The sequence below is a fragment of the Excalfactoria chinensis genome, chromosome Z, assembly GCF_039878825.1.
Source record: "Excalfactoria chinensis isolate bCotChi1 chromosome Z, bCotChi1.hap2, whole genome shotgun sequence".
Classification (NCBI taxonomy): domain Eukaryota; kingdom Metazoa; phylum Chordata; class Aves; order Galliformes; family Phasianidae; genus Excalfactoria; species Excalfactoria chinensis.
Window position 1 is genome coordinate 8,473,052 of NC_092857.1, and position 13,612 is coordinate 8,486,663.

The following is a 13,612-nucleotide window of genomic DNA, read 5'->3' on the forward strand; positions in this document are numbered from 1 at the left end:
CTGCTCCGACAGCAGAAGTTGCAGCTTTTAGTTCATCACCTTGGACTGGTGAGTGCTGCCTCCCACTCCCCTTCATCCCTAACATCCCTGTTAATTGAGGCACCATTACCTGGAAAAAACAGCTCTGGACCTCCAGAGTGAGCAGTCGGAGTTCTGAGAAAAAATCCAAGGGATGAGTGTTTCCTGGTGGCTCTTTTCAGAAATGCAGTGCCCAGAGAGTTCACACCACTGCTTCAGCACCAGGTTGTGAATAGAAGTACAGGAAAGGTACGGTGTGTTCTGTTAGCCTAGGCAGAGCTTTTAGCATCCTTCTGTGCTTTCATAACGGCGTGTGTGAACCTTATCCGAAACAGTGCTGTTTCTCTGCTCTCCTGATAAAGGCAGCTGAGTGTGCAGCAGCCTCTCTCCAGAACCTAGCAGACTTTTCTACAGTCCTGATCCGAATACCAGCTTGTCAGCATTCTCCAATCTTTGTGCTTCAGTTCTTGGTGCTGTTTCCTTTAAGCAAAAAGTTGCTTCTTGTTTATACCTTATCTGCTCGATGTAGTGTTTTGGTCCTGAGGATCCTAACCGGGGAGAAACCTGTTTTAAGGAATGTCTGTCAGAGCTGGTTGTATCACAGTGCTTTAGGGTGTCATGTGTAAGTCATCTACTGGGGATACCCGATTGATTCAGCATTGTACAGAACTCCTTTGTAACCTACCAGAGTACTCTGGAAATAGAGGCTGCTGAACTTAATTCCTTCTCGATTTACTCTTAAATCACTGATAGCTCGCTGCTTAGGTTTCACATTTGCTGCCAGGGAGTGAAGTAATATTATATAAGAATGACAGAAAAAGCCACGGTTTCTTCTTTTTTTAGCAGTCGATTATCCTTTTTGCCATTTTCTCAGCACAGGATGGTTTCTGCACTCAGGGTGGGTGCTTTAGACTTTGCTTACTGCTGGCTAAGCATGTGCTATGTGTTGGTCTTCAGCTTCCAGCCTGTACCTCTGTCTGTACCTGGAGACAGCTCCTATTTCCTTCACTCTCTCTGGATGTCATCTTTGCTTGGCTCCCAGGTGATGTCAGACCTTGCTTTTTGCTCAGCTGCTGCCTTGCTGTGCCAGCCAGTGCCACTGTAAGCTTGCCAGAAAAGCTGCATGAAAGGCTGGATCTACACAGGGAATGAGCACATCCCAGGAAGCAGCAGCACTGCCTGATGCCTTGATGCTCTCCGGGGTCCATAGAGCTCAACTTAAACAGCCCGAACTTCTCAGTTCATCTGTGCTCACAGCAGTAATGCCAGCAGAGGGGGGACAAACATCGGTCCAGTTTGAGAGAAAGCTGAGACACTTAACTATTTTTTAGGTGTTCGTATCAGCTTTTAAGGAGTTAAGGCTGGTCGTGTGATCTCTTTGCTCTACTACACAGAGATACTCTGTAATTACACAAATTTAATTTCATGCTATTTCTCAGCAGAATTTTTTATGCCGTTGATCACGTTTGCAACACTTTAGTGAGTTTTTGCCCTCATACTTAGTCACGTTCCACTGTCCCTTCACTCAGTGGCTACATTGATAACATGATGGTACAGCAAAAGACTATTCAGAGACATTTTTTTCTTCAGTTTAACAGCTTTCCATAAAAGGTAAGGGATAGCTGATGTGAGAGGTGCAGGACCATGCAATTCATTCAGCCAACATGCTGTGTTCCCCAGATCAGTTTTTCTGCCACGGGGTTACTGACTTGCCAAGTCTGACCTTTTGTTCTCTCTTCTCATCTATCAAACCGTTCTGGAAAGAATTCAAGTGTGTTCTTCTAAAACATGATAGGTGGGAAGGCTGGCTCTCACCGATGTCTGCATTGAAGAGTTCTGCTCAGCTTTATTGAAATCAGTCTGCCTTTAGGTGCAGATGAAGTCTGGAAAGCGCCATTGGAAATACTTGAACGTTACAGAAAGTTCTGTGAGCTGGGCTGGCATGCATGTAGGCAGTTTTGCAGCTTGTGCTGCAGTATCTGAACAAGAACACACAGGCTTGTCAGGCAACAGGGCTCAGAGGAGACTCTGAAAGGGTTACTGTGAATAGTTTCTTTGCTTACATTGTTTTGTTTTTAAAATCACTTTTCTCCTTTGCATCCAGAGTCTTTTCAGTAGCATGGAAATATCTCATCTGTTTTCTGCAACCTTATATTAGCAGGAGTGCTCTGAGGTGAACACGTTTAGCAGAGCACTTTTTATTTTCCAGTCCTGCTGTTGTTCACTCAGCATTGCTCAGCTCGGTCACTTCTTGTTCCAGTAATTCATGCCTGGACTCAAAAGTTAGTTTTTTGTCGATCATCAGGAGGAGGTTTGAAAAGAGACACATTCTGAGAAGCAAGCGGTAAATTCCATGTTGAGTTATGATCCAACCCAAAATTAAACCTAATCACGTTAATTAGAAAATTGCACGCTCACCTCCAGTAGTCATACATCAGCAAAGCTGGCTGCAACCCTTTGTGTCTCTGTCAAGCCCTGTTGTTAGGATTCTTTCAGCAGTTAATGTGTTTAAAAATGCTGTAATATTCACAGAAAGAGTGGATGTTTCTGCATGCAGTGTGCTGGGGCGGTGTTGCTATGGCAGCCTTAGCCACGAATTCCTTCTTTTGCTAATGCCGAAACGTCTTTTCCCAGAATGTCCTGTATTTTGGTTTGTGGTATTCTTTGTGTTTAACAGGTTCTTTATTAAGTAGGAAGACATTTTATTGCTTTTCTTATAGTAATTGCTTGCATAGGTAATACAATACCACTGTGTGTGGAAGATACCGTAAATATAATCCAGTCCAAAAAGGCTTTACTCATTGCTATGGTGGTGTGAGTTGATAGCCAGGCTTCTGTGAAATGCTTTTTGATCATAGTGAATTGGTTTTTGTATCTCTTTGAGTCTGCCCATCACACCCGCTCTGCTGTACCAGGACCTTCTAATACAATAGTATGGGGTGAATCTGTCTCAGTGTTTCCTTACTGGGGAAAAACGTAACCCAGCCCCCTTTTAGCAGAAGTTTGATGGATACGAAGGGGCAGGGCCCCCATTATTCCTCTTGGCTGTCACCAGCTCTCTGCTGCCTGGGAGAATGCTAAAGGCTCTACAGAGATGCATTTGCTGTAAATCACGCTTACCCAGTGACTCCTTGAAGCGAACATGCTGCCCAGACAGCTCTTTTCTGTTGTAGAGCCTGACCTTCTCAATGGTGCTGTAAATGTTAACTATGACTGATTCCCAGTCATTTAGTGAAGATCTAACTGCAGTTAATTCCTTCCTGAAATTTCTCACTTTTTTGCTGCTCACTCACTGCTGCTGGTGTGCTGTGCTTTCACTCCAGTTGTGCTCATGAATCAGTGTGTCAGGAGGAAACTGAACTTGTTCATCTGTTACAAATATACTTGCAAAATTTTGCCAGGGGCCAGGTGACAACCTGGTTAATCATTTTCACCCCATTTTAAAGCTTTACGATGTCATTTTTGTCCTCGTGAGAATTACAAGACGACCCAAACACCCTCAGAGAGGTGTCTTTCTCCTGCTTAACTTGAGCCTGGCTGCTTTTTAGGTTGCAAGATGCAGAAACAGCGGAACCTGTGGGTGCTCTTCCTCATTCTGCACACCCAGAGATGGCTGAGCTGAGTGAAGCTTTAAGTTCTGCAGAGGAATGCCTGCTATAAAGGCAATCAGAACGAAGTTTGTGTGAGGGCTCGTAGCATCTGGCAGGTCATCAGGATGTAAATATTCCTTATTTAAATATGTGATTTCTTGTTATGTGTTAGGATGATTTTGAAGTGATTATAGAAGAGGAAGACATCAGCAAGGATTCGCATCCAAATTAGATACTTTTTTGGCTGAACTTGCATTAACTTTCATTGTCATTTTGCTTGTCTGTGCTGCAGAGGAGCATAACCCTAAGACAACCAAACTAGAAGAACAGAGGACCCTCATAGCAGACAGCATAGCATCTAGTTTGACTCAGAGGAAGAGAATGGGAGCACACACCCCTCCCTGATAGAAGCATAGACTTCCACCCGCTGTACAGACAGGAGGAGGCAGTTCCCTCTGATCCAGAGCTGGTATCCTCATGTTCTGTTCTAGCCTTACTCCTAGGCTGGAAGGGCACAGCTTCTGGTCCTCTTGGGATGAGCTGGAAAGATATGGCTGGTGGTTTTAATCAAAGTCATTGTTTTACAAAAGCCTGTATTGAAATAGATAGGTGTGTATATGTACATATATATGCTTGTTTGTATAGGTATATATATTTATTTATTTGTCTTCATACACATGAACACATACATCTATACAAATATATAAAAGGAAATCTCTGTCGTGTTTGCACTGAGCAGCTTCAGAACACCTGCGGTCCTGCAAGTGTGTTGAGCAGGAAATAGCATTCTCCACAACAAACTGTTGCTGTCAAGCATTGCAGCAGACAAAGGAACTGACAGTGAACTTCAGCTTGAATTGATTCCTTCTTTTTAAATCTAAAATGATCATTAAGTCCCTCTGGTGCCTTGAAAGCCATGTGTGGGACATTGAACTCTTCCCTTGCACAAACATCCAAGTTTTTCTTCTAGCCCACATTGTTTGATATGCTGGAAAATATTTGAAATGAGCATCTTGCTGCTGTAATGCACCGCAGGTAGAGAGGACAGCTGTAGAGCTCTTCTTTCAGGGCACTGTTGAATCTGGCTGCTTTCTCTCTTAAGGTTTACTTCTTAATGTTGGCACAGAAGTGATTTTCTGGCATTAACCACCAGTTAGCCACTCAAGTGGAAAGGTAAATGTTGTCAGTGGTGAAAGAAAAGAATGTAAGCAAGTATTTTTTTAAGTCAGTCCTCTTGAGTAGATAGAGATTAAAACAACAACAACAAAACAAACAGATGGACTGGTAACCTGAACACTTTATAAAACCAAAGACTGATGTTTTTGAGATGCTGACAAAGAGATTTAATGGGGAATTTGTATAGCTTCCACGAGGGCAGGTGTAACAACTTAGTTGAGTTCCTGGATGGTGGGACATAAGCCTGAAGCACAGATGCAGCCTCTATTATACCACATTAATTAGCTTTGATTGTAGAGACTGTTATTTACAAGTGCTGTCTTCTCCAGATCAGAAAACCCAGTCTTCTTCCTTGGTTCTGAAGAGAAACAGCAAACATGAAAACAAAGAATTCACCACAATGAAAATGCACTAACAGCAAAATGTTGGCATTACTGTAAACGACTGTTGGGCAGAACAGGAGGATATAGAAGGGATAATTTCCGTTCTGTTGGAACTTGGAGTCAGTGAAGGTGAACAAGCCTTGAACAGATTTTTAAGAATGTGAATTATTTAATGTCTGAAAGATACAGTTGGTAAATGCTTCTGTGAACTCTGGAGCCAGCCTTTGGGCAGTGAGAAGGCAGGGGATGAGCTTGTTGGTGCATAGGCAGAGACCTCAGTTCAGTGCAGACAGAACTCTGGTGGTGTTCTGTCCTCTACTTAGTGTAAAAATGTGAAATACTTGGGCTCAGTGCATGGTCCAGCACTCTGCATTGGGTGCTGTGGGACTACACCTGGCCATCTCTGCAGTAGATTCCTGGGTTGTAAAGATGGTGACAGGAGAGCCAAGGATACCAGCCTTGAAGAATGGTGAGGATGGAGCAGCAGAAAAATGGGTGTGAACTGTGGCCTTGTTGTTGGTTTAGCTGTTCTAAGGCTACAAGCTCTTTCTATTACTTTCGACACAGCAGTGAACCTTCCTGCACCAAGCTGGATGCACTTGGCAAAATTCAGCTTAGGCCGCAAGTTGCACATCATTGTTTTATGTGCTGCAGAATTTAAAAATTATTATTATTTTTTTTTTTTTTAAGAACTAGATAATCATTAAAATGAAAGTGAAGGGCAGCTACTATAGATCTTACAGGAAACAAGAGCATCAGAATCAACGTACCCTGCAGAAGCAAGTCCACCATGATACGTCAAAGGCAGTGGGCATTCTTTAGTCACTTTGGCTTAAGGAGGATGTCTGTCTGTATGCCTTTCTTCCTAGAGGAAAAAGCTGTTTGTTAGTGGATTGCTTTGTAGGTGCAGCAGCTGAAGAGGCTTGAAAGTTTTAAGTAGGTAACATAGTATTTTTTCTTTGCTCATAACAGTGGAGATTTAAGTGGAGAAAATGATCCACGGCAAAATCTTCAGGGTTGGAGTAGATGTGACGTGCAGAATCTTCATGCTGTCAGCTCAGCCTGTTTGCACATATGCTAAGTGTGGCACATTTAACTGCAGGTTAGCTTGGGAGCTTGTAAGCTTTAAGGTTGGCTGGTTGGCTGTTTTTTTCCTTCTTCCCCCCCCCCCCCCCCCTTTTTTTTTTTTTTTTTTTCCTTCTTATTTTTCCAGTATTCAGTAGCAAAATATTAAGAGATTAAAATAGCAAAAAGGTTTTACACTTAAAATCTGTCATGCAGTCTTCCTGCCACTTTGCATTGTTTTTGGAGTTCTTGTGAGATAGCTGGTACTGAGCCGAATTTAACTTGATTTCTGCTTTGGTTGGAAGGAAGAAAGGATGAGGGTTGTGGACTGAAAGGAAAAGTGCATTGATAGAGACCTTAATAACTGTCAGGGTAATTCAGTCACATAGCCCGCCATTGCAAGAAGCTCAGCCTATTGGAAGTTGCAAACCTGGTGCTTGAAGGAAATGGACACAGAATTGCTCTTTATTCCTTTCTACTTTCTTTGGGAAAAGAAGGGGGTGAGGGACAGTTATTTCTACAGAGAAGGACCTGATCTGGGGAGGTGATCAAAATGAAGATGATGGCTGTAAGCTTTAAGTAGTACATCCTCCTTCTGTCTGCTTCGATGTGAATGCCTTTTTGTTGTAATTCCTCTCTTTAAGTTACTTTGGCTATTTCTATCTGAACCAAATTGTAATCTTTTTTCCCTCTTTCGGTAGCTACTTCGTGAAAGAATAAAAACTGGATGTGATTGTGCATTGGGAAGTGATTGATGTGTGCTTGTGCAGCTTGTAGCACTATGAAAAACACAGGGGCAGCTGCTGATGATGTTTGCTAGAAGTAGATTGAAAAAGCAAGAAAATGAAATTGCACTTCTGCAGAGAAAACCTGTTGTAAAACTGTGGGCCAGGAAGCAAATCCGGAAGCAAAGACTCCAGCTGTTTCTACGGGACAAAATGAAGAGGCTTCTTCAAGGCCAAGCAGATGAGAATCCAAACCACGCTCACCACTGCCAGCTCTCTCCAGTAGAGATCGAAACGGACATGTTTGTTTGTGGAATGAAGAGGAGCTCTGCAAGCACTGAGTTTTCCACTGCTGGAGGTGACTTCCATCAGGATGGACAACACGATACCAAGGGCGTGAGTGAAGTGTGTGTTGGTGAGGTGGAACTGAACTGGGATGGCTATGTAAAAATACCGTGCTCGGTTCAACAGAACAAGAAGGACTTGGAGAGAAATTCTACTGGTGGTGTGACACAGACCTCTTCTGAAAGAAAGAGTAGAGTATCTGAGGGGCAGGACCTTTCTTCTCTGAGCATAACAATGAGCTGGAGAGAGATAGCTGAAAGGCAAGGGTGCTTTCCCCAGGAGAAGCCTGCTGCATACAAGAGTCACAGACGGCAGTCAAGAGATCGCTCAGCAGATGTGGTTGATTATATTGTTAAAGAGCTTCAGGGAATAAGTCGCATCCAGACGGAGATTGCAGAGCTCCGACAGCACCTCACTTTGATAAAAGGCTCTGTGGATGAAGTCTCCAGCTGCGTGGATACTGTCTTGAGTGAGATAGAAGGCCTGCAAGGTGGTTCCACTTCCAAAACTTCAGGTACACATGCTCGGGAGCCAAACAAGGAGGTACACAAGGAAGAACCAGTGTTGTATTTTTATGGGATTCCAGAAAAAGACGGTGAAAACACAGTAGAGCTAATTTGCAGCTTCTTATCTGAGTATCACTGTTTCAATGGCATCCAGTGCAGTAAGTATATAAAAGATGCTTATAGATCAGATATTGGTATAGGCAAGTCATTAACACCAAGACCAGCGGTTGTGAAACTTGTCAGTTGTGAACAGAGAGACTTTATTTTACAGAAGTCTATTATTCTGCAAAGCTCAGGGGTCCGAATCACTACCAGTGAAGAGCAAAAGAGGCAAAGTGGCCAGAGAGGCCACAAAGTAGATTCAGTCTCTTTGCAATCTGGCTTGAAGAAAAATAACTGCAATTCAGTGCATCTCGATGCATCGCAGAGAGCTGATGCGGCTGAGCACCTTCGGACTGACTCATGCCAGGTTAAGAATAAAAGCACAAGTAGAAAAACACAGTGTGTAGGGGAGCGCTTTGATTCTGTGCAGAAGCCAACTTTGAGTAAGAAAAGCAACTCGATATCTGAAGCTGGAAAGGAAGCTCAAACAATAAGCTGCAATGAGCAGCCTTCATATGAGAGTGACTTTCATAAGGCTCTTCATGAAACTCCAAAAAGCTCTCCAGAGATGACCAGTTTGGCTAAGCCAAGTGATGGAAATAATTGCTGCTCATCCCAGTCTTTGGGCCATGCAAGTCAGCTGTCCGCTTCAAACAGTGGAAGTGAACACAAGTGTGATGCTGAGAAGGACACTGAGAATGGTGCTTCCCTTCTAGGTAAAGATGAGAGGATAACTGCAGAAAAAAGTGAAATAGACTGTGATACCCCATGCAAATTTACCAGTGTGGAGAAAATTGATACTCAAAGAGAAGATGTATCTAGTGGAGTGACAACCATTAGCTATGATCGTACAACGGATGAACTGGCTGACAGTAGTGACAGCTTGAAAGATATGATCCAAATGGACCTGAATGATCAAGATCCAACCGATCAGGTCTTTAGGGATGTCCTGGAAAATTCCCAGTATTTTCTTGACCATTCCCGGGATAACATTGATCTTGTAGACATGAAGTTTTACACTAATAAGCTTGGGAAAGCCATTAATCACTTCAGGTCTGCTCTGCAAGTGGTGTTTCACAAACTGGAGACAAGTGATTCTGAGATACTTTTGGAAAATGATAGTGGCTTACAGATGGATGATGACAATACACTTATGCTGACCAGTTCAGGTATGTGTGGCAGCTCTGACAACTTTGCAGAAACCCCTCCTAGTCAGTCCTCTGAGAGCCAAGCAAACACAACTGCCAATAGTGAAGCGTCTGCTCAAATGCAATTTGATCCTTCCAGTCTTTCCTCTGTTCCGTACGAACCTCCTGCTTCACATTTGATGCCATCATCTGACTGTGAAATTCCTGCTGGGCAGCGTTCACCTCCTGATGAAAGTGGAGCAGATGTGAACTCTCTACCTGAGCAAGCAAAAGAGTGCAGACCCATGAGCCTTGAAAAGGTGTGCGCAGAGACCATCTACCTGAACAAGTGCATCAACAATTTCAAAAATGTGCTGAGGGAAAAGAGACAAATGCGTAGGAGACTCATAAAAGAATTAGCACAGGAAGGAAGCTGGATTTCTGCCGAGGAGACAAATTCAGGTAAAACAAAACAATGTTTTTAAGGAGATGTCCGTATCTGGTATTTGTGTAGCCAGTAATCAGTATCTCACTCTGCAGGTGAACAACTATAGAAATTAGGAGACAATGATGAAGGCAAGTGCATGCACTGTACAACAGCATTAACAAGCCCTCCCCCAAAAAAAACAAACTACTCCCCCCTCCAGAACAATCAAACAACAACAAAATAACCCTAAATTGATTGTACAACATACTGGAATGCAAATTAGTGAGTCTCGATTTTCCTTTTTTGTTTTTTTTACATTTTTTGTGAGAGAAGTGGGGGAGGAAGGAAGATTTGCAATGCATCTTCGGAATAGCAGGTGTTAGGGTTTTTCATCATAATTCGTGACTTGGTTCCTTGTTAAATATATTAGTTAAGATGTGATAACTAAGTGTGCATTTGAGCTAAAAGTAGCTGGATGTGCAGTTTCAGGAGTTGAGTGGTTCCAGACTTCAAGTGGCTCCACCACAAAGTGGGAGTTCTCAGTGTTTAATCTCCTCTCAGTGTTTTCCCAGACCTGTATTTGATGCTGTTTCTTTAGCTTGTCCATGAGATGAGTTGTATTCCATCTGTGTGGAGCTAAATCCCTTACTGCCAGCAGAGAGAAGGAAATGTTTGACCACAACAGACTGATACAGCAGTGGAGCTGTGCTGGTTAACCAGTTCCTGAGGACACAGGAGCTGGAAATGGCTGATGTGCTCTAATGAGCTGTGTGCTGATAGGCCTTGGTTTGGTGAAACCAAGTCTAATGTTGGAATGTAGGTCCATCTGCCTGCTCCCTCTCCCGGCAGTAAGACAGCTTTCTCAGTGACATCTCTATCCAAATCACTGCACAGTTAAGGAAAGAGGGTTGATGGTTTCAAAACTAGTATGAACTGGAGCTACAGCTTGAAATCCTCCCTGCATCCCATATTTTATTCAGTTTTCTCCTTGCAATCATGAAAGCCAGTCAGAATAATCAGTGAAAGTTGTCTTACCCTAAGTGGTTTGTTTTTTTTTTTTCCAGTGACCGTGCTTTTGGTGAGGAAAAGATCTGTCAGTCTGTATTTGACTTGTGCACTAGCGACCTTCTCAGTTATGCAGAGCATAGAGCCTTCAATGAGCTCTTTGCTCTCTTATTTTGTTTGAGGTCCCTATTGTGAAGCGAGTTTGAACAACAGCTTTTTAATGAGCAGAACACCAGGATTCGTTAGCTGGCATGGCACTGACGTACACCTATTTCTGTTTTTTCAAGGAAATATTTGAATCACTCAAGTATAAACAGTAAATGTGAAAATTAAGGTGTTTTCTTTTTTCTTTGCATTCGGAAATTTATATGTTTTCTTTGGTCTACTCCCTCTCCATCCCCCTTTTGGTAGTGTTTTATTGTGCTTAGATCCTGGACATAAGTTTTGATCTTAGGAGCAGGGGAACAGGCAGTGGTTTGGGTTAGCTTTTGCCACATTGCAACAAAATATGGTAATAACTTATTTCTGAGGCTTCACTGCCTGTGAAAGAGGCTGCTCGTCTCTGCTGTTTGGGCATTACAGGCATGTTCACAAGATAACCAAAGCGATGGGGAGGATGGAGATCACAGCTGGACTTTGGTTTCTTAAATCTGGCTCCAGCACAGATTGGCATCCTGAGTCTCCCCTGTTCCATCTTCCTCCATAGTAATTAATGCATCAAAAGAGTTGGTGTTTGTGTGCCTTTCTAGTAAAGGTATTTCTGTATGGTAGGTGTGGCAGCTAAAGTTACAACAATATGTATAGAATGAAATAACGATGTAGGAAGAGAGACCAGAGGAATCCAAAGAAATTAAGAGTAGCGGGGGGAAAAAACAACCAGGATCAAAGGATGAGAACAGGGAGAGCATTTGGAAGGAAGCCTGGAAGGGATGCCAGTAAACAAAGCATCCTGACCATCAAGGCAAGGCAGGGGAGCTGGGAGCAGAAAACGGGAGGTACCGGGACATCACTTGGCATGAGCCGGAGTGAGGGGAGGAGATGAAAGTATTGCCAAGGGCTGCAGAGCAGGTCAAAATTAATCATACAGACTTTCGGTTTTGGCAAGCATTTTCTGTTAAAACGAAGCAACAATTTTATATATTTGTTAGTTTTCATTGTTGTTGTTGCACTCAGCCTGAAATAAGCTTGAACGAAGCTCTTACTTTCTTCCCTTGGAAAAAGCACCATACTCAGAATGCAGTGAATGAGTTGATTGTATGATTGTTGTTTTTTTTTTTTTTTTTTCTCTTTTTTTTTTCTCTTTCTTTTTTTCCAGTTGCAGGTGTCTGTACATACCTTACTTAAGGGTATAATTTTTTGTTAATGTGCTTTTAAAATCCTGGGTCAGCACCTCTGAAAACCCAGTTTTGCCTGCTGGCTTTCTAGTTGTGAGCCTGAACCGCTACGTTATTTGTGCCTGTTTGAATGGTCAGTTCAAGGTATTTCATTAAATATGTTTGGCACTAGTCTGCAGCAAAGGAGCAAATAACAACTTTGAAGGTGTTAGATATGCCTGTATGTTCTGGTGAATCAGAGATGATGCACTGGTATAAAGGTTTACCTTATTTATAGCTGTAGGCAGATGCAAATTATCAGAACAATTTAGGAGTCAGCAAATGCATGCAGGTAGTTCATTTGGAAGAAAAAGTTCCCTTGACTACATGAGCAAGTTTCCAAAGCTTTAACTTGGAGAAAAAAAAACGCAAGCAGATGAAGTGAAGATGGTTGAACTTTATGTCTGTAGAGAAATAAGCGACACAACAAAACGAAATGGCAACAACAGAATAGCAACCAAGAAAATCACTGCCAAACCTGCCCTGAAATAGCAATTGGATGCTCAGAAGTGAAATGGTGAAGGAATTCCTTAATTGGGGTTTATTCAGTGTGGTTTAATCAGCTGGTGATGGTGGTGTGAGCACACCTCCTGTAAGGAAATGTTATCAGAGGCAAAATAATTCAGCATTTCCCAAAATGAATGCAAGACTCGTTACTCAGCTTGTTTCAAAATAAGCTTGACATATTAGAGAAGCTCTAGCACTGTCAGACCTGTGAGTTTGACAGCGGTCCATCTGTGTTTATCTGTGGAAAACCAACCCCAAGTGCCTTAAGAAGACGAGTAGTTTACAGATGCACACTGATGGCTTGCTACAGTTGAGCTGTTGTGCTCCATCTGTCCTCAGTGTTTTCCAGCCAGGGACTGATGTTGGATTTTCCCTGCTCAGCAAAACTGTGCTTTGGCAGTCTCAGGAGTGCAACAATTTCAGCTCTTCTGCACTCAGACACTTCAGTGGCTCAGGAGACCAGAGGAAGGAATCTGGTTCAAAAGCAAAGGAGATAAAAACCAACAACGAGGGAAGTCTGGATCTACCTTTGGAAGTGAGACAACTGAAAGGACCAAATCAGAAGAGGCTTGGATTCGAAGGGCTTTGAAGGGAAAAGAAAGGACTGGAAGTGGAACTGGGGTTGCCTTGTGAGAATGTTTTCCTCCTTTGGTTCACAAGCAAAAGGCCTGCACGGTGGTCCAGGGGCTTTCACAGAATCCCCAAATGTCTGGGGTTGGCAGGACCTTTGTGCCCCTATGCTTCAGCCCCTGCTCCAGCACGAATACCCGAGCAGGATGCCCAGCAGCACCACATCCAGGCATCTCCTCAAGGTCTCCAAGGAGGAGACTCCACAGTCTCTCTGGGCAGCCTGTGGCAATGCTCCATCGCCCAGACAACACAGAAATGCTACCTGTTGATCAGAAGAACCTCCTGTGTTCCAGTTTGTGCCCGTTGTTGTGGCACTGGGCACCACTGAGAAGAGCTTCTCTTGTTGAGAATCCATGCAAGTATGTCTTAAGGTGGAAAATAAGCCTTTCATTCTGGCTAAAATCCAGCACTTCATTTGCTGAAGTAATTTGATTTCTCCTTAGTGATTGAGTTAAAATAGCTTCTCTGTTTTCCTATCTCCATGATTGCTTGTGTGTAATTACACCCATACAGGGAATGACTTTGAAAACTTATTTCAGCTTTTAAACCAGTTAGAGTGGCCCTTCTTGCCATGAAGTCATTCCTTCTCCTCCATCTTTCATCAGCAGCTCAGTAATAAGAATTTTCTGTGCA

The 13,612-nt window shown here is 43.0% G+C and overlaps 1 protein-coding gene across 4 annotated transcripts in view; it reads left to right on the top strand.

Annotated features, from left to right (window-relative positions):
• Positions 1–13,612, top strand: part of UNC13B (unc-13 homolog B) — a 204,141-nt gene that overhangs the window by 98,010 nt on the left and 92,519 nt on the right. For 2 of the 4 annotated variants that reach the window (XM_072358933.1, XM_072358935.1), the window contains exon 2: positions 6,934–9,499. The exons of 1 other annotated variant lie outside the window; for it this stretch is intronic. In XM_072358933.1, the coding sequence (XP_072215034.1) occupies positions 7,039–9,499 (2,461 nt within the window). In that variant the 5' untranslated portion in view covers positions 6,934–7,038. Of the gene's footprint in view, positions 1–6,812; positions 9,500–13,612 lie in introns of those variants that run through there. One more of the 4 variants, XM_072358934.1, reaches the window with a different exon arrangement.